Source organism: Gossypium hirsutum, chromosome A12, assembly GCF_007990345.1.
Source record: "Gossypium hirsutum isolate 1008001.06 chromosome A12, Gossypium_hirsutum_v2.1, whole genome shotgun sequence".
In the NCBI taxonomy this organism is placed as follows: domain Eukaryota; kingdom Viridiplantae; phylum Streptophyta; class Magnoliopsida; order Malvales; family Malvaceae; genus Gossypium; species Gossypium hirsutum.
This window is the reverse complement of record NC_053435.1, coordinates 4414816-4436509: the sequence shown is the minus strand read 5'-3', so window position 1 is coordinate 4436509 and position 21694 is coordinate 4414816. Positions and strand designations below refer to the sequence as shown.

Below are 21694 nucleotides of genomic sequence, written 5' to 3'. Positions count from 1 at the left end.
TCCTTATTTTCTTTTTCTACACCATTTCTCATCACTTTCTCTTATTTTCTCTTCACTAACATATCAAGAACATAAGACCTTATGTAAGAAAACTCTACTATAACATCATTTCCATGTTTTATCAATAATAACAAACTTAAAACATATTGAAATCTTGATATACTTACCTTGTTCTATTGATACTAATCTTTAACTTGATTTTCTCTCTCCTCCAGCTTCTATTTCTTGAATCCAACTTGATATTCTAACTCCCCATGGCCTCCTTAACATTTCTCTCTCTTAGTAGCAATGGAAATTCTTTTGATTTCTAGGTGGAAATGGTGAATTTTTGGTGGAAGGACCAAATTGTAAAGAAAAGAAAATTTCTTTCTTTTCCTTCTCTTCTAACGTTGGCTGCATGCATGGAAAGATGATGAAATTCTTCATCTTTCCCTCCTTTTATACTAAATAATTAATAATAAAATAATAATAAAATATCTCATTAAATAATATATATCTAATTAAATAATCATAAAATATCATCAACATCATCATTACTTTCTAGATTTTTCTCTCTTCCAATTGACCATTTTGCCCTTTATTATCTTTTAAAATTCCATCCTTGAGTCATCATTTAATTTTGGTAAAATTGCAATTTAGTCCCTCATAGTTCTTCACCTATTCAATTTGGTCCTAATTCATCCATTTCCTTAGTTTCTAGATCATTCCATTCTTAAAATATTTACACTATTGGTCCTTCAACTTTTTCATATTTACACTTTAACCCCTTAAATTTTGAGTATTTACTCTTGTGCAACAAAACTTTTCTCACTTTTACAATTTAGTCCTTTCTTGAATTAATATATCATAATATACTTCTTAATATTGACATAACTCAAAATTTCCCTTTATGTCACTTTATTTCCTTATTTTACTATATCAAGGATAATATCTTACTGTAAAAATTTTCAGGGTATTACATGGGTCCTTTAACTTGACTGGGGAAAGAAAAGAGACCTCAATGGTTATATTACTTGAATTGTGCTTTGATCTCATGCTAGTTGATAAATTTTTGTGGTAAAGTTGAAAGAAAAAAAGTTTGATACTTTATGCAAGATTGGAATTTTGGATTTTAGGAATCTAGTTACTTTCAAAAGCATGTTGAAATTCATAAATATTCTATTGGTTTTTCTAATATCTCTTATAAATTGCATATTATTAAAGGAGACAACCACACACGAGCACAAAGAACTATTGTTTCTAATTCTTCCTAATTGTTCTTAATTGTTGTTGCTACTATATTTTGTTTAGCATATAGGATTTCGATTCTATCCATGAAAACATGTTTACCTATTTCATTGGTATATAATTATATTTTTAATTGTGAATTCGATTTTAGTATTTCTTTAGGTTACATTTGCATTTCCTTTTGCATTAGTTTCATGCTTGAGGACAAGCATGGTTTGAGTGTGTGAGATCATAATAAGTGTGTAATTTATCTATTTATTTGTGATATTTCTCCCATTGAATTATTTTATTTATGTGTTAGAATTAAGTGAACCGAATCCTTATTTAACTAAAATACAGTGGTAAAATAAAATAAAAGTAAAATCCATATAGAACTACACTTCTTTTATTTTATTTTAGAATAAGGTTTTTTAAACCTTATTAAACTCCATCTATTTTATATTGATTAGAATAAGGTGTTTCACTCTTACTACATTCCTATTAGAATATGGCTTTACAAAGCCTATAAATAGACATAGTTTATTCCTCTTGTATTAATTCAAATTTGACATAGTGAATGTTTTTCTCCTCTGCCAATGGTTTTTTCCCGAAAGGGTTTCCACGTAAAATCTGTGTGTTCTTTATTTTTATTTCTCTTTTCTTTGTGATATATTGTCATTGCTGACGTTATATTTTTTAAAAATTGGTATCAGAGCTTTCGAGTTATTCATCTCGATCACGATAATTTCATCTTTGAAGTATGAAATTTTGCTGTTGGATCGCAACACCAGATTTGCGTTGTGCCAGATAAAGATGCAGGCAGTTCTTGCACATATGGACTTAGAGTAAGCCCTACTAGGGGTATGATGGTCGTGAAACTAACTAAAAATTTGACTTAAGGCAAGCGCACCTGTCGAGCAGTAGTATAGTTATGGTAAGACCGAAAATATCGTATCCACGAGGACTAAAAGTACTAGTAATTACTATATTTTTATTATCTACCCTAAAAGATTAAGAGAATGTTTTGTCTAAAACTAATTGTCTAATTAACTAAGATTACGACAAAGATTAAAATTGAAAAATACTTTTTGAAAAACCGATGGAGAAGACAATACCCAAGGAAGAATCCACCTAGACTTCACTTATTACCTCTAAGTTAGACATTTATTCACTTGACTTAATCTGTAGAAATCCCTGATTTATGTTAATATCTCTCTCGAGACTAAAAACAATTGACTCTAGGTTGATTAATTGAAATCTCTTTCTAATTAAAACCCCTATTATCGCATTAACTCGATCTATGGATTCCCTTATTAGATTTGACTCTAATCCGGCAGATTTATGTCATCCTATCTCTAGGATTGCATACAAATCTGCTTAATTATGAATGATCTACTCTTAAACAGGGACTTTTGCTCCACTGAATAAACACATCAAGAACCTGAATTAATATCCTGGAATATTAAAACAAGGGTTAAATTCACAATTAAGAATAAGAATGAGTATTTATCATATAACTCAAATAATAATAAAATTTGTCTTAGGTTTTATCTCCCTTAGGTAGTTAAGGAGTTTAGTTCATAATAATAATGGAAAACATCTCAAACTTTGGAAAACAACAAACATAAATAAACCCAAAATCTTCTAGGAAATTGGATAGAAATCTTCAGTCTTGATGTAGATCCTGCCTCTGAGGTGATTCTGATGGCTGTCCTTGAGTATTTTCTGCCTTCAATTCTCTGTGTCTTCTCTAATCCTCTTCTAGGGTGTTTATATAGACTTTTGAATGCCCAAAATAGCCCAAAAGTAGCCTTTTCCGAGTAGAACTAGACTTGGGCTCGACAGAGACACGGTCGTGTAGCACGCCTGTGTGAAGGTACTCAGGCCGTGTGTAATTTTGACTTGGATTAATGTCGACACGGCCATGACACACAGGCGTGTGGTCTACCCATGTGTATATACGGGCGTATGGTTTACCCGTGTGCCATACACAAGCGTGTGGATCACTCTTGTGGAAGTGCCTAGGCCATGTGAAACACTATTTTAGGCCCAATTTGTCTATTTTTGGCCCGTTTCTCGCTCTTTTTGCTATCCTAAGCTTTCCTGAGTATAAAACATGAAATTAAAGGATTAGGAGCATCAAATTCAATGAAACCAAGGAAAAATCATCCATAAATATGCCAAGCATGGGGTAAAAATATGTATATATTATGGTTTATCAGGGTAGATAAGATGCCTTCGACATTGATGGAGGAAGAGAAGAAGCGTAAGGATCGAAAGGCATTAATACAATTACATCTGCATTTGTCGAACGAAATTTTACAGGATGTGATGAAGAAAAAGACCGCCGCTGGATTATGGAAAAGGCTGGAACAAATATGTACGTCGAAAACTCTAACTAGCAAGCTGCATATTCAGCAGCGTCTTTATGCTCATAATTTGGAGGAAGGTGCATCTGTGCATGAACACTTAACAGTGTTTAAAGAAATTCTCTCAAACTTAGAGGCCATGGAGGTTCAGTATGATAAGGAAGATCTAAGGTTGATTTTACTTTGTTCGTTGCTCCTGTCTTATTCAACCTTTAGAGACACAATTTTATATAGCCACGAGTCTCTCACAATTGATGAGGTTTATGATTCTTTGACCTCATATGATAAGATGAAACATCTTGTGGTTAAAGCCAACTCTCAGGGTAAGGGTCTCATTGTTCGTGAAAGACAAAATCAGAATGCTGATTATGATCGTGGAAGGACACAGGAACGAAATCCTTGCGGTAAATCTAAGGGTAGATCGAAGTCTTCAAACAAAGATAAAACTTGTAACTTCTGCAAGAAGAAAGGGCACATTAAATCTGGGTGCTATAAGCTACAGAATAAGATCAAAAGGGAGGTTGTGAATCAAAAGGGAAAACAACCAAAAAATTCTGGTGAAGCTGATATTGTAGAAAACTACAGCGATGGTGAACTTCTAGTCTCTTCTGTTAACAATTTTAAAGTAAGCAATGATTGAATCCTTGATTCGAGCTGCGCCTTCCACATGAGTCCCAATCAGGATTGGTTTACAACTTACGAAACAGTATCTGAATGTGTTATTTTGATGAGAAATAATGCTTCGTGTAAAATTGCAGGTGTTGGAACAATTAAAGTTAAGATGCTTGAGAGAGTTGTCAGAACACTTAGTGACGTGCGACATGTTCCAGAGTTGAAGAGAAATTTAATTTCATTGAGTACTCTTGATTCAAAAAGGTACAGATACACAGATGAATGTAGAGTTTTGAAGATTTCCAAAGGTTCCCTTGTTGTGATGAAAGGGCAGAGAAAGACTACCAAGTTATATGTTTTGCAAGTTCTATTATTACTGGTGATGCAGCTGTTGCTTCCTCTTTCTTGTTAGATGATGATATTACTAAACTTTGGCATATGCACCTAGGGTATATGAGTGAGAATGGCTTGGCAGAATTAAGCAAAAGAGGACTTCTTAATGGGCAAGGAATGTGCAAATTAAAGTTCTATGAGCACTGCATTTTTGGGTAGCAAAAGAGAGATTTTTAGAGGAATCCATAACACGAAAGGAACATTGTAGTATATTCATTCTGATCTGTAGGGGCCATCTAAAGTGCCTTCGAGAGGTGGAGCTAATTATATGCTAACTTTTATTGATGATTTTTCTAGAAAAGTTTGGGCGTTCTTCCTGAAGCAGAAAAGTGATGTGTTTTTCGCATTTAAGCCTTGGAAAAATATGATTGAAAAAAAGACGAGAAAAAAAATAAAATACCTTTACACAGATAATGGCTTAGAGTTTTGTTCTGATGAGTTTAATAAACTGTGTAAGTCAAAAGGGATCGTGAGACACTTGACAGTTCATCATACTCCATAGGAAAACGGCGTTGTAGAATGAATGAACAGGATGATCATTAAGAAGGTTCGATGTATGTTGTCAAATTCCAACTTACCAAAGTCGTTTTGGGCCGAAGCACCCTCTACTGTATGTTCTTTTATCAACTAATCTCCATCCGTTGCCATTGAGAAAAAGACTCCACAAGAGGTATGAGCTGTTAATCCTGCTAATTATTCTGATTTAAAGATCTTTGGGTGTCCTGCATATGCTCATGTTGATAATGGAAAATTAGAACCGAGATCTATTAAATGTGTTTTTCTTGGTTATAAAACTGGTGTAAAAAGGTATAAGTTATGGTGTCCTAAAAATAGAAAAGTTGTGATTAGCAGAGATGTTGTTTTTGATGGAACTGCTATGCTACCTAACTTATCTCTTAAAAAACCTTCCAATAAAGAAAATCAAAAGCAGGTGGAGCATCAGTTTAATACAGAATTTACAACAGAGTCAACTTTTCAAGTCGGTAAAAAAATTGAGAATAGAGTTGCTTCTTCACCACAATACTCTATCGCCAAAAACAGAACTAGAAGAGAAATTAAACCTCCAAAGAAGTATGCTGAGGTTGATCTAGTTGCTTATGTTTTAAATGTAGCTGAAGATATAGATGCAAACCAAGAGCCATCTAATTATTCTGAGGCTGTTAGCTGTGAAGACTCAGAAAAGTGGATGTTTGCTACGCAAGAGGAGATGAAATCACTCCACAAAAACAGAACATGGGATCTTGTAAAACTTCATAAAGGTAAAAAGGTTGTTCGTTGTAAATGGGTGTTTAAAAAGAAAGAAGGGACTCTAGGAGTTGAAGAACCCAGATATAAAACAAGGCTTATTGTAAAGGGTTACAGTTAAATTCCAAGAGTGGACTTCACAAATGTGTTCTCCCCAGTTGTAAAGCATAGCTCGATTTGAGCTTTGCTTGGTATTGTGGCCATGCATGATTTAGAGCTTGAGCAATTAGATGTAAAAGCTGTGTTTTTACACGGAAAACTTGAGGATATTTATATGCAACAACCAGAGGATTTTACAGTCTCAGAAAAAGAGGGCTATGTTTGCTTGCTGAAAAAGTCCCTTTACGGCTTGAAACAGTCACCAAGATAGTGGTACAAGAGGTTTGATTCCTTTATGACTTCTCATTATTTCAAAAGAAGTAGTTTTGACAGTTGTGTTTACTTTAAGAAAAACAATGATGGTTATTTTATGTATCTACTTCTTTATGTTGATGGCATGTTGATAGCAGTAAAGATAAAGGAGAGATAAAAAAGGTCAAAGCCTAACAAGTGAAGAATTTGAGATGAAAGATTTGGGACCAGCAAAGAAGATACTTGGTATGGAGATTCTCAGAGATAGAAAAACAAGTAAATTGTACCTAAGTCAGAAGGGGTACATTGAGAAAGTTCTTTGCAGGTTCAAAATGCAGAGTGCTAAGCCTGTTAGTACTCCTTTAGCAGCCCATTTCAAACTTTCATCGGCTTTGTCTCCACAATCAAATGATGAGATTGGATACATGTCACATGTTTCATACTCTAGTACAGTGGAATCTCTCATGTATTCTATGGTATGTTCACGTCTAAATTTATCATATGCAGTCAGTGCAGTTAGCATATACATGGCAAATCTGAGTAAAGAACATTGGAAAGTAGTTCAGTGGATTTTAAGACACTTACGAGGTACTACTGATGTTTTCTTACAGTTTGGTAGAACTAGAGATGGAGACATTGGGTATGTTGATGCTGATTTTGCTGGAGACCTTGATAGAAGAAGATCTCTCACAGGTTATCTCTTTACAATCAGAGGTTGTGCAATCAGTTGGAAAGCCACTTTGTAAACTACAATCGCTTTCTCTACCACTGAAGCTGAGTACACGGTGATTACTGAGGCTTGTAAAGAAGCTATTTGGTTGAAGGGACTCTTTAGTGAACTCAATGAAGACCTTCAAATCAGTACAGTATTTTGTGATAGTCAGAGTACAATCTTCCTTACAAAAGATTAGATATTTCATGAGAGAACAAAACACATTGATGTTTGATATCATTTTATTCATGATATTATTGCTCATGGTAGTATTGTTGTGAGCAAAATTAATACTCATGAAAATCTTGCAGATATGATGACTAAGTCACTTCCTATAACCAAGTTTGAGCATTGCTTAGACTTGATTGGTGTTCACTGTTGAAGTTGAACCTTTAAGTAGTTTTATGGAAGAGATGGAGAACTTTTAATTGAGAGCTCGCGATGAAGAACTTGCTCATTGAGAATTCGTGTCAAGGTGGAGATTGTTAGAATTAAGTGACCTGAATCCTTATTTAAATAAAATACAGTGGTAAAATAAAATAAAAGTAAAATCCATATAGAACTACACTTCTTTTATTTTATTTTAGAATAAGGTTTTTTAAACCTTATTAAACTCCATCTATTTTATATTGATTAAAATAAGGTGTTTCAATCTTACTAAACTCCTATTAGAATATGGCTTTACAAAGTCTATAAATAGACATAGTCTATTCCTCTTGTATTAATTCAAATTCGACATAGTGAATGTTTTTCTCCTCTGCCCATGGTTTTTTCCTGAAAGGGTTTTCACGTAAAATCTGCGTGTTCTTTATTTTTATTTCTCTTTTCTTTGTGATATATTGTCATTACCGATGTTCTATTTTTTACATTATGTTCTTAATTATATTATTTATACTTATATTTAATTTATTGTGTATTTAGGGAATAATTGGAGAAAAATGAGCTTAAAGTTTATTTTGACAAGTTTTTATGGATTGGACTTTCAATACAATGTAGCTTCAATATTTTGGTTATAACATGAGCTACTAGCGTCCATTTTGGACCCATAATATACTAATTCAAAGGTAATTGAAAAATCTATCTAAAGGCATTTCACGAATTAAGCCCAAAAACGTCAGAAAGACGTCCAAAACAATCGAAAAGTTTGACGCAAAAATTACCAAGATATCTTGAAAAATTCCGCTTTATGTAACTAAGGGCACTTTTGTATTTTCTTCCATATTTTTTTTGCCTTATAAATAAAAATTATTAGATTGAGAGATAGTTGTTATTAGTTTTATTTGGTTTCTTTATTTTATGGATTACTAAATCCTCTTTTCTAGTTAAATGTTTTATCAAAGTTTGATTTAATGAATTCGTGAGACCTAACTTGCGTTTTAATTCTTCTTTGTTCTTTAATATTCATGCATCTTCTATTTTAATTACAAGTGCTCAGGTTTATTAGATATCCGAGTGGTATTTGATAGCTTAGAATGGTTACCTTGTCAATTAGAATAGTTAAATCCGTAATTGTTTAATTCATTCTAATACTAATGACGAACTGCATAACTCGTTTATGTTGTAGTTTACGTTTTTGTGGTATGGATATGTGATCTAGCTTAAATGGACTCAATTGAGGTGAGTTTGTTAGTTAGAATTAGACCTCTATCATTCTAAATGTTGCCCATGAATTAAATCTTGGGCGCTGAGTTATAGCGTTATTTATCGATTAGGAAAGTAATTTCAAACAACCTACCTCTTGGTTATCGAACAAGTAATGAGAGATTGGTTACCTGACACTGAGTTAGCAAGAACTAATTTATTAAAGGCATTAAAATTATCCTTGCATTGATGATCAAATCTATGAATCAAATGAAGATTTTACTTTTGGCTAGAGTTTTTCCTCATTGATTTTATTTTATTTTACAATATCTCTTTACTTTGTTCTAATTTTAATTTTACTTTTTAATTTTAAAACCCGTTTATTTTTATTTTTGTTTTTATTGAAGAAATAAAATTATCACTGATCTCTATGGATACGACTCTACTCCCTACTATCTACTATTTTATATTTTTCAAGTAGGTTTTATTTTTGTAGGTCTTAACAGCCTAACACTTTATCCTTGATCACCAATATTCTTTCTTTATGCTTTTCTAAAAGAAGGCTTTTTTACCTTAATAATCCAAAAAAAAATTAAATACCAAAATGAGTCACCCTATAAATTAATTATCGAAATGGATCGCTTGCTATAGTAGTTTTCGATGCTGCCATGGATTTTTTTTTAAATTTTTATTGGAGCCTCCTGACACATTGGGGACACAAGACTACAATACAATTAGTTATTATATTGACCATATTATAAACTAATTGTTTGATTCCCACAAATAATGTTATTTTGTCAAAACATAATAAACTCACCTTTTGGAGGAAAAAAATAAAATGAGATATGTGGGAATTAAACTCGCAACCACAAAATCTTACACTCTACCACTTAAGCTAAAATAGCTATTTTATAATACAATAAATATAATCACTAATTACATTTTAGTTTGGTGTCGTCAATGTGTCTAACAGCAGCAATAAAAAATCATTTTTAAAAAAAAATTCATGTAGTACCGCCAATCAATCAGGCGACACTAAAAAATACTGTAACAAATGATCTATTTCAATAATTTATTTGTAGGATAACTCATTTTGATATTTAATTATTATTTTTGAATTATTGAGGTGAAACATTGGAGTTCTTGGTTCGAGGTATCATTGTAGACCTAAGTACAGTATTATTGAAAGGACTGGAATCCAAACTAGACTCAGTCAAGGTATCATGAGGACTATCCTCCAATGTCTTCTTCTTCTTGTTCTGTTTCGCTACAATAGGAGCTTTACCTTTTGCTTTCCTGGATAAGGCAAAATCAACAAGTTCTTTGGTCACTATAGACCTGATTCTACAGGAAATAAACTTTCCTTTTGCTACTGTTGTGAAATCGCCTTCTTACCAATGAGGTAAGGGTAAAGAGAAGAAAGACTGATGAAGGGTGTTGTCCACAATATGATGCTTTAATTGAGACAAGGACCCTGTAGTCTGTGGTTGCCCATTTACAGCTAACATTGGGAAATCGTTGGTACTACAACATGACTGGGCTTTCTTTTTTTCCTTCATCCTTGGAAGACTGAGTTAAAATGATTTTGCTTAAGTCTTATAGTTCCACAATCGATGGAGAATGGCCAACCTTATTTCTGATTTTGCTTAAGTCTTATAGTTCCACAATCGATGGAGAATGGCCAACCTTATTTCTGATTTTTTCTTGGTTGATTTGGAAGCATAGGAATAATTTTATTTTTAAAGGAGCTAGTTACAGTAACATGGATTTGATGGAAACTAGTATAGCTTGGGCTCGCAACATTTCTAATTCGGTAAGGGTGAATAATATTTGTTGTAGTGATTACACCAAAGAGTATTAGCAGCCACCACCTGTGGGGTGGGTTAAAGTTAATATTGATGGCAGTGTACCCAAACATACATCATTTGCTGCTATGGAGGGTGTGATTCGGGATCATAAGGGGAATTGGTTATTTGGTTTTATCATGAGAATTGACAGATCTGGCATTTTCTAAACAGAAGCAAAGGGCACTTTATGAGGGACTCATGGTTGCTTGGCATGAAGGGTTCCAACAAATTGAAATAGAAAGTAATAATGCTATCTTGATTGATGTGGTTAGTAATGGATATGATGTTGACAGTAATATTTTAGAAATTCGACTTATACATACTATGATATTGAAGAAATGGCAAGTTAAATTTCGACATGTTCCAAGGGAGCAAAACAAGGTTGTGGATTGCATGGCAAAGATGTCGAATGGAGATTTAAATGTGAAATGTTACTTTGTTGAGCCACTTGAGGGTGTTTGGAATCTACTAAAAAATGATATTCAGTAAGAGAAGAGATTGTATGAAATTGTGATTCCACATCATCTCTATCCCTTTCCAATAGGAGAATGACAAATAAATTTTTTCTCTTGATTTTCAACTTTTTCTTCCTGAAAAAAAGCTAAAAACCAGGAGGAAAAATATGATTTGTTATTCTTCTATTGGAAAAGAGATAGGGATGATGTGGAATCACAGTTTCATACAATCCTTTCTCTATTCAACAGTCTAGAATAAGATTTGACTCGTAGTAGAGTTATGTGATTAAAATTTTATTTCTATTTCTTTTAACCAAAAAATATATATACATATATATATATACACGCATTGAATGAATTAAAAAACATATACGTATTGAAATTGTTAATCCAAATATTAAGGTTCCATTTGTTGTTTTATAATTCACATAATTTTTTTTTGGTAATTCACATTAAATTTAAGACTAATTTACCTAAAAAGGCTCATCTCCAAGTATATTTACGGCACAATTATTTACTGGAAAGGGTCTCTTTTTGCAAAACGTACCTATGTGGCCACGTTTAAGGGGAAAAATGCCAGCAAAGCGCGCCCCTGGGGAGCTTTTTTGCCACGTCAGCCAAAATAAGTTAGGGATATTTGCATGTTTAGTACCTAAAGTTTTTTAGGGGTTTTAGGGTTAGGGTTTTGCAAAAAATAAGTTAAGGTTTAGTGTTTAGGTTTTTTTAAAAAACAAGTTAAGGTTTAGAATTTTAGTAGATTTTAAAAATAAATCAGGAGTTGGTGTTATTTTATAAAAATTATTTAAATTAGGGTTTATGGTTTTTAAATAAATTAAATAAATTAGGGTTTTTAAGGTTTTAAATAAATTAAGGTTTAAGGTTTATAGGTTTTAAATAAATTAAAATAAGGTTTTAAATAAATTAAATTAGAGTTTATGGTTTTTAAATAAATTAAGTAATTTAGGATTCTAGGGTTTTAAATAAATTAAATTAGGGTTTAGGGTTTATGGTTAAATTTAAGTAAATTAGGGTTTAGTTTTTTTTAAAATAACATTGTGTTTATTTTTTTAACAAAATTGATTATTTTTACCCCCAAAAAATAATTTTGAGAAGACATTTCTGAACAAATAGTATCAAAAACGCTTCAAGTAGGATGCACTATCAGCAAAAATACAAAAAAAAGCTCCCACGTGGATGTTCTTTTTCTACAGTAGTTCCTGAAAAAATAATTTTGAGAAGACATTTATGAATAGTGTCAAAAACGCTTCAAGTAGAATACACTGTCAACAAAATTATAGAAAAAAGCTATCACGTGGACACTCTTTTTCTATAGTAGTTCATGAAAAAATAATTTTGAGAAGATGTTTCTGAACAAATAGTGTCAAAAACACTTCAAGCAAGATGCATTGTCAACAAAATTGTAGAAAAAAACTCCCACGTGGACGCTCTTTTTCTACATAGTTCCTGAAAAAATAATTTTGAGAAGATGTTTCTGAACAAATAGTGTTAAAAATGCTTCAAGCAGGATGCAATGAACTTAAATGAAAATTTCTGAACAATTCAATAACCAAATAATAAAAAAAAATTAATTAAATAAACAAAATAAAAACTTATCAATAATTTAATAACTAATGGTATAGTTTACCCTAATAATAAATACTATTAAACTTTCCAAAATTTTTCCACAACCTTCTTAACAGGAATAGTAAATTAGAAGGCCAAGAAAAATAGGAACCTAGGGTTTACGATGTAAACGGCGACGTTTGAGATACGGGGCTCAAACTCTAGGCTAGAAAAATCGCTCACCTCCTCCATATCATCCCTCTCGTTGACGCCCAAAACGCTCTGCTCTTCTCCGTACCCATTTTTCTTTACTTCCAAAAGATCCCATGGTATGTTTGTTAATCTCATCATCTCCTACTCTGTTTTAGATCAGAAAATGAATTCTTTTTTATTTGGTTTTGCAGGCCCCAAAGAAGGACAAAGCCCCTCCTCCTTCATCTAAGCCAGCCAAGTCTGGAGGTGGAAAGCAGAAGAAGGTCATCTTTTTATTATATCTTATGCTATATATATAATGGGGTCGATCTCTCTGCTTTTCAAAAGTTAAATATGAAGTGGGGGGGTTTTTGTTGTTGTATTAACAGAAGTGGAGTAAGGGAAAGCAAAAGGAGAAGGTGAACAACATGGTACTATTTGACCAAGCTACCTATGACAAGCTTCTCTCTTGAGCTCCTAAATACAAGCTTATCACTCCTTCAATCCTCTCTGATCGTATGAGGGTACTTTTTTCATTTCTACCTCTTTATATTATATGTTAATCATTTGTTGTTGTATTTTTAATGTTGTTTCCCTTTGCATGATGTTTACCTTTCTTTTGCATTTGTGATGATATTAGTTTTCGATTTGATTTATGGTGTTGTCTCTAGTCTGGAGGTTGAGATCTAAATAGTTCATTCTATTTGATGTCGGCTTGTCGCCCTGCTCAATTTTTTGGAAAATAAACGTTTATCTGGCACGAGTTTTTTATTGTTGGATCAATGGTGACTGCTACACGGATAGATGAATTTGGGCACCCTAATTCTTAGTTGTTTATTCAATGTCTGACCTCGAATGGTGATCTAAAGTCGGGTTATTTTGGGTCATAAACTCTTGTTGTATGTATTGCTGTGACAAAATAATATGTTCATACACTCGTGTTATAGAGTTAGAATGTTGGTTCCAGGTCAGGTTGACATTCTTTTTATAGAATGTTTGCTTCTAGTTCGCATGCGCGAACTCTATTGAATGGGGTCTAAACCCGGCAACTGTGTCTAATATGTTTTTCTTTTTTTATGTGTGTGTGTGTGTGCACTTCACAGATTAACGGATCACTTGCAAGGAAGGCAATACGGGAGTTGATGGCAAGAGGGTTGATTAGGTTGGTCTCTGCGCATTCAAGCCAGCAGATTTACACTAGGGCAACAAACACCTAGATCTTTAGTTATATTTTTGCAATTAGTTCTAAGAAGTATTGCCATGGTTGAGTTTTGACTTGGATAAATGATTTTTCCCCCCTTTAAATTTGGTTTAAAACTTCTCTTTGGCTACTTTTTGTAGAATGATTTAATGGTTGAATTTCAGCTTCTTTGGCCACTCAGCTTTCCTAAGTGAAATTGATAAGGTGTTTTAGTAGTGTGTTTAAAACCTTAAAATGTCCTATTTGAGGAAATTGAGGCCAAGCAACTCCTCTTTCTGTGTTAACTTGCTGGATTTTGAGGAAACGCGGGGGTAGAAGATCAGAATCATAATGTGGAGGAAATGGTTATTCATAAGAAGAGAAATTTGGGTCCATTTCTTTGTTCTGGAGCGTTCCATGCCTTGAACTAGGGTTAAATCTTCAGAAGCATTTAGAGAGATCTTTGAAGTATTTGTGTTGGCTGCTTATCTCCTATCCTATTGCCAAAGTTTGTTCTTTAATCTGGATTAATTTGTTCATTTTTTAAGTAGAAAGAGGAAAATACAAAGACTTTCATAGTACTCTGCTTATTTTATGAGAGCTTGGGCAATCGAAATTGAATAAGTAAAACATAAAATGATCATGTGAAGAACTAAAGTAAGAAACAAATATCAATGAATGTTGAAAGTTGGACCAAAACAGAGGAAATGATGACGATAATGGCAACTTATCTCTAACCACCTTAACCCGCATATCTTAACATTTTTGGCAAGCTTTCAAACTTATTAATAATATAGCTTTCGAAGTTGTCATTTTAAATATTTTTATTATTTACAAATAAGAATTTTAATTTTATTAAAGTATTTATTTAATAAATAAATTATTTTATTGTATTAATGCTTCTATTTAATTAATTTGTAATACAAATAAAAATAATTATTTTTATATTGAATTATTAAAATTATTATGTTTTCTCTCACAGAAAAGAAAAATTGATTATTTATATAATAAGTAACTTTATATTTCACATATAAAATATTATAAATAATATTTATGTAATCTAATCTAATATATTTATATTAACTACATATTATCTATGAACAATATAATCAATTTATTGACCATTAAGAAAAGAAAACAATGAAAAATTGCAACAAAACAACTTGTATTATAGGTAGTTATTATTTTAAATAATGTTTTTTTTGCATTAATTATTAAATTGAATATGGTATCGAATTCATTAATTATGATTTGAATTTTTTAATATTATTAAAAAACGTATTGATCAACAACATCCATTTTTCTATATGATAAAAACATTTTGTTAAATAAGTATATATTAATTATATTCTATCACTCAAGTAAAAGAAATTAAAAAAACTAATTAAAAAATTAAAAGCGTAAAATCAGTTGATATTAAAAACTACTTTAATTTTAAAACTTTCACTTTATACTTCCATAGATCTTTCTCTTAAATACTTTTTTTTGGCTTTGTGAGGATTTAGCCCTGCCCCTGCGTACTATAACTCTTATTCCCTATCTGAACTTTAGTAGCTCTACGATAGCATCATAGAGAATAGTGCCCGGTCATCTCTACTGATAAGATTGAAAGAGAAAAGCAAGAAAATGTGGGTACAGGAGAAACACTTACAACCTTTTTTGCAAAAGGAAAATGCCAATGGGCTTTTGTTGCAGTTAGTAATCCTGAGCTGAAAAACAAACTGCTCAAGACAAACTTCAAAACCTCCACTTACTGCCCAAGAATTTAATGAAATGAAAGAGAAACAAGGTTTATAGATGCCTTCCGCTATTCCCATCCAACCTATTCTTAAACATAGGTATAGTGATACGACCTTCTAAATAAAAGATAAAAAGAAGAAGGGGAAGAAGAATGAATATACCCGTATTAGACTACCATACGTTATCAATATATATCACCAAAATACTCCTAGAAATACTCCTAGACTAGCTGTAAATTTCATATGTACTCCATCCACTTAAATACAAACTCACCAGTCTTTCTATCTCTTTAGCAGTTGTGGACAAAAACAAATACCTCATTCATTATTACACAACTTACTTTTAACATGTTAATAGATATTCACGGTCCAGTTTCTATTTCCTTATCATTTCCCAGTCCAATGATGTTTTTAACCAAAACAGGGAATATCATGGAGTGTTCTTCAAACTTACAAGAAAAGATGATAGCTGTTGTGATCGCCTCTTTCATCCTCCATCCAAGTGCTCATTCAAGACAAATGGCCTCTGTAAGATCCCTCCGTAAATAACCCAGCTACAAAAACTTTTACCCTTTGATGTAAATGTCACATGAAATGTATGCATGCAGGAAGGGAACATACCTAGGCAACATTTTGACTTGATTTGTGCCAAATATCTTATCATATATAATAAAGATGGGGCAGGCATCTATTGCCCTCGGCAACAAATGGAACCACCAACACTCCTGGCAAAACCTAAAGGTCAATTTGTTTTTGCGCCACAAATGGTTTTAGCTAGAATTGCCTTGGAAGCTCTAAGTGTTCCAAACTATCAAAGACCCCTTCCTTTTGAACTCACAAGGATGAAAACCGTTCATGGCCTTCCCCATCAAAGCCATGGCTGCAATGCTTGGAAACTGCTTCTCTTGGAGTTTATCCGATTTTGCCTTTGAGCTCTGTGGTTCACATAGCACTGCAGCATCAGGCTTCTTGTTTGGAGGTGCAGCTATGCGACGACACCATCGATGAATCCAAGTACGCGAAAGAGAGATTTCTTGACTTTTCCTCCCTGAACCACTGGAACTGGACTCGCCACTCTTTAATAGCACTGGATGTTGATCCAGTGCCAATTTTGATCTCACATGGCTTCTACCTACTGTGGGCTCTGAACTTGTTTTGCTGCAATTCATGATTTTGCTGATCTTGTTAATCTTTACACAGGATGAAACTTCTCCCATTTTAGAGATTTTAGTACCAGAAGCAAAAGGATGTGAGGTGCTCAATTTGAGACGTTTAACCCATCTGCTGCTTGGATCTGGCTCCAGAGGACCATCTGGACAAGCAGTAGCATTGGAATTTGAAGGCTGCTCAGCTTGGAAAAGGACATGCTCTGCATCTAGGCTCTGGGTTCTAGAGGTGCTTGTCCCTCCATCATCTATTGAATTTGCTGCAGCTGGAAGTGCAGGAAGTCTTTCATTCATATCAGGTGATTCCCCGTTGACCATTTCATTCCCAGCTTCTCCAGTACCATTTCCAGTTTCTGATAATGATGGTTTATGAACCCCCTTGATGTTCTGAAAATTAACAAACAGTTATGTCTAGTTTTGAATACTCAATACAGAGATCTTTGTATAGTAAGAGGTAATTTTAGCATGCTATGCTCACTAGGATGTTAAGACCGAACTAAAAAATACTCATTGTATGGAATATCAAGAACATATTGCTCATTAAAACTTTAGTCCAACCAAAGAAGTATTCATCCAAAAGGTACCATTATCTTAAAGCTACATCTGATCCGATTAAAAATTTCACTTTTAGCATAGTAAAACAGAATACGAAAGAATTACCTGATCTAATGGACATAAAGCCACTCCTGCAACAAAAGTAAGCTTCTTAATATGAAAATAAATACTGAAAGAGCAAGTAAATATAAATTTAACTAAATTTAAAGATATTTCTAAGAGTAACTTTCTAATTAGTCTGATGTGAGATTTTACAATACATAATTCCATTAGCTTCATGATTACAGAGGCAACATAAATACATACCTGAAAGAAGGCTCTTCTGGAAAACATCCAATTCCATCGCGTCAGTTTCAACTGATGATTCATTCTTTAAACAAACAGTAGAAGTTCTGATGTCCCGAACATTTTCTTTTCTTTCACTATCTGTAGAGCTCTCCAGAGGTTGCAGTTTTACTCCTTGCTGACCATGGAAACTGAAACTGGGAGATAAGCTCAGGAACTCATTGAACATTTTTCCCTTCAATTTGGGGGAGACTGTTGCATCTCTGAACTCTTGTCCTCCTTCAGTTAAGTTAACACCAGTCTTCTTTGTAATGAAAAATTGGTGAGTTGTTTGAGAAATCTTGGAGGGACCTGTGGGTAATTCTTCCACAGAATCAATAGTGGCACATATTCTCATAGTCTTGACATCATGAACAGAACGAGGTATTCTTGGCAGCAAGAGATGTTCATCGTATGCTTTTCCTGATTTCTCAGCCTGAGGACTGCCCAAGCTTGGAAGCAATCTAAGACTAGAATCATGTTCCACTTCCTGACTCTGCTTATTCTGACTATTGTTTCTTGACTGATCATTAAGTAATAAAGGTGCAACATTCTGCCCGGACAGTGAATTCTCCACTCTTCTGGACTCGAAAAGGATACCAGCTTTCTTCTCATGGACCCAAAAGTTAGAATAGCTGCAAAGTTTAGCATCTGCGAGGTGCTCTTTGGATGCTACAACAGGGCTTGGTTGATCAATGTTTTCATGCTGATAAGTGAAGGACTGTGTTGGAGCTGCAGCACTATGCAGTACATATGGTACAATTTTAGAACATGACCCAACATCATCCCGAAAAGATGATGAAACAGCTAAAGTGTTGTTTTCAAGAAATTCATGAGGCTTGATCACCTTCTGAGGTACTCGTGATATGCCCTCTGGATAAGCCCACTCACTTCTACCCAACCCAATAGAATTATGGCCATCATTGAGATCAATTTGATACTTCACTGCCTCACCGCCAGATGAAGTACCTGCATCATTCTTAGAAGACATGGCATTCTCCCTATTCCCTAAATTGCTGAACAGTGGAAGAGGCTGTCCATCTAAAATTTCTTTCCCCGACTTCATTGAAACCATTCTCAGACGCTTCTTCAAGGTGTCATCTGTTCTGTCTTCAGAAACGTCTCTAAATCCTTGAGAATAGTTTGAAATATTCGCTGCAATTTCAGTCCTAGAAAGCAAAGGATGCTTCTTAAAATCTTCGTGATCATCTTTTTTCGGTCCAGGGGAGTGCAGTAAATGACTGCGAACCTCAGTGGATGGTTTGTGCCTTGCATGTTTCCAGTGATCCATCCAAGCAGCTTGGTAATGATTCATAGATTTCCTAGCTGTTCCATCACTATCAGAATCTGATTTTGCAACACGATCAGACATGATATGATCAATTCTATTTTAATTTCAGAAGTCTCAGAGGCTCATTGCACCTTAACTGAAAAAAAAATCAGCAAACACCATTAAACATAATATCCATTAGGTTCCAAAACAAAATTCAAAGAAATTAGAAATCAGAAATTAAAAAACAAAAGAAAATCCAAATCTAATGCTCATAAAGGCCAGTAAATGGGGCTTAGTGGAATTGAAGGATCAACAAATTATATGCGTAACTAATTACCCAATTTCAACCCATAAAGCAGGGAACCTCAGACGTGTAAATTAGAAACCTTAAGGTTGAAGCAGCCAAAGAGTTCTTCGATTGCACTAGTTAAACCCTTATGATCAATCCAGGCTCCCAAAGTTACAACGTTTGGTCCCTCCTACGAATTTTAAACTGGATAGCACGATCCCACATATACTATAAAAGCGATATATTTTACAAAATCAAGCAATCCGTAGTTAAATTTCCAAAAAGGTTGATTTTAGCATATTATTGTTTGATTGTTCCTAGTAGGAAGATAAATTTAGGATTATTATTAATTTTCTTGTTTAGAACCTATATATTAGGCATTGATCTTTTCTCCATTGGTATTGAAAGTTCTTCTAAATATTTAATTATTATTTTGTTCTGTATCCAAAAAAACATATATTATTTTCGTTAAAAACTAACTTAATTACCAATAAACAAATATTTAATTATCTATTAGAAAGGACGTTTCACATTGTAACGTAACGTATTTATAATAAATAAAGAAGTACATTTGGATTCTGGAGTTCATTCCATGAACCGAATCTATCCTTTTCAAATAAAGAAGAAAAAGAACAGCACAAAAAAGACTACTTACTCATCCTTTCCCTTATTTTATATTTCATCGCTACTAATAAAACGGATTGTACTGTTCCGTAAGCAAAATTAGAGAAACATAACTCATAAACTACTAAAGCAGAGCAGGTAGTAAAAAATCGGAAGAAGTCGAAACGAGTAAACAAGCTCCATGCACCAACTAAACAACAACCGAAGATGCTAAAAGAAAGCAGTATTAAAGCGAGCAAGCAATAAAGAGTAAAAATTAAGTCAAAACCGCGTAAGAACTCACCTCAAAAGGCTGAGAAAGAGGAATCAAGAGTTCATGAAGAAAAGAAAGAAGGAAGATGAAGGAGAAGAGCAAGAGTGAAGCACAGATCCATGGAGAATATAAGATCAGAAAATAAGGAAAAATATATAGTTAAATTGGGGAATTTTGAGAATTTGTGGACGGTGGAAGAGATAGAAAAAGGGGGAGGGGGGAATGAAGGACGGGATGTAATTGGTGAAAGAAGGAAAGAAATGAAAGGAAAAAGAAGGCATCTTAGGAAGCCGAGAGCCACATTTTCACGTGTCTTTAGCGAGTCGAGCCGATGAAATTTGGGAGCTGAATTAAACCAGGGTCCCACACACCTGCACTTTTCTATTCATATATTTTTAATGAGTTTTTACTTTTTGACGCGAATTATTGTTGTAATGAAAATGCTAATTTATTAATTCAATTGCACCATGCTGTCCTATCTATATGACACAAGCAAAAGATATGTATTTTAATGATATGACAACGAAAATAAAGTTAGGGTGGAGCCAAAAAAATTTTTTAAGGGGATCTCATAAAATTTTAATTTTTTATGGTTTATATTTTTATAATTGGTAAAAGGTTAAGTTAAATTTTTATAATTTTAGGATGGGTCAAAATATAATTTTATTTTTATTAATTTAAAATTTTTAAAAAAATATAAAGTCTTAAAATAAAATTTTCTATTTTAAGGGGCCCGAAGCCCATGCCAACCCTCCTTGACTACGCCCCTGGATAAAGTTAATCAAATTTTAATATAAATTAACATTCTAATTAGCATTTTAATTTGAATTTAGAATTCTAATACAAAGTTGATTCATTTTCTTGATTTTGAAATTTACCAAATTTAACAATATTTGTTTTTTTCGAAATCTATGTTTTTAAATTGGCTCTTAGGAAATTTGGACCCACAGTAATATTGCATCCTTTTGAGTTGCACCAACTTATGATATTATATATATGATTTCTCTGTGTAAAGGTATATAGTCCAAAACCTTTTTACATGTTGGCTCCGAAATATCTTCTTCCCTTTCAAAATATCTTTATTTGTTAAGAATAATAAAAAAATCCCCAAAGGTCTCGCATCATTAGACCAGAGTTGGAGGGTTTGGGTTTAAACCAAAAAATTTCAAACGACTTGTTTTTTAAACAGATTGAGTTTTGAGACTCAAATTTACAAAAGAAATATTACTTTTTTGCTGGTATTTTGTCATTATTTTATTGGCGTTTCGTTATCATTTTGTTATTATTATTTGAATATAGTATAATTCTTATTTTATTATTAATTTTGTTATTATTTTAAATGTATTTACTTGTTAAGTTGTACTTATATTAGTGTTATTTAAGTGTAAATAATTTTTTTAATTTAATTTCAATTTGTTGGGAAATATTTATTTTAATATTTTTAGTGTATTTAATGTATTATATATTTTTAATTTTTTATATAAAAAAATAATATAAAAAAATTAATACGAACAAGTCGAGCTGAACTTAAGTTTTAGTGTCTTTTGTTTGAACCGGACCCGAACCTAGAAAACAAACATAAAATTCTATTGAAGCCCGATCCATAATCACTTCTACACATCATATATGATATATATTAAATAAATACATTTATAAATGATCATTAAATAAAACAAAACAAAACAAAATAAAGTAAGAACCCTTCTATCCTCTCTTGCAAGTTTATTTCATAAGTTGAGAAGCTCTCGGGTTAATCTTAAAACAA

General features: G+C 32.9%; 1 protein-coding gene and 1 pseudogene across 2 annotated transcripts; one reads left to right on the top strand and one right to left on the bottom strand.

Moving 5' to 3' along the window:
* Window positions 1-12443: 12443 nt before the first annotated feature.
* On the top strand, window positions 12444-13903 carry LOC107928823 (40S ribosomal protein S25-2-like; annotated as a pseudogene).
* Window positions 13904-15612: 1709 nt separating this feature from the next.
* Window positions 15613-20286, bottom strand: LOC107928803 (uncharacterized). 2 transcript variants are annotated; one of them, XR_001692713.2, is made up of 5 exons: window positions 19960-20230; window positions 17473-18917; window positions 17272-17297; window positions 16067-16998; window positions 15613-15971 (listed from the first exon to the last, which is right to left on the bottom strand). XR_001692713.2 is itself a non-coding variant. In XM_016860081.2 (4 exons), the coding sequence occupies exons 2-4, from the start codon at window positions 18860-18862 to the stop codon at window positions 16240-16242; spliced, it is 2175 nt and encodes a 724-aa protein (XP_016715570.1). In that variant the 5' UTR covers window positions 18863-18917; window positions 19960-20286; the 3' UTR covers window positions 15613-16239. The 2 variants fall into 2 exon arrangements, 1 of the variants encoding a protein (XP_016715570.1); XM_016860081.2 differs by having other exon boundaries at window positions 15613-16998; window positions 19960-20286.
* Between the last annotated feature and the right edge of the window lie 1408 nt (window positions 20287-21694).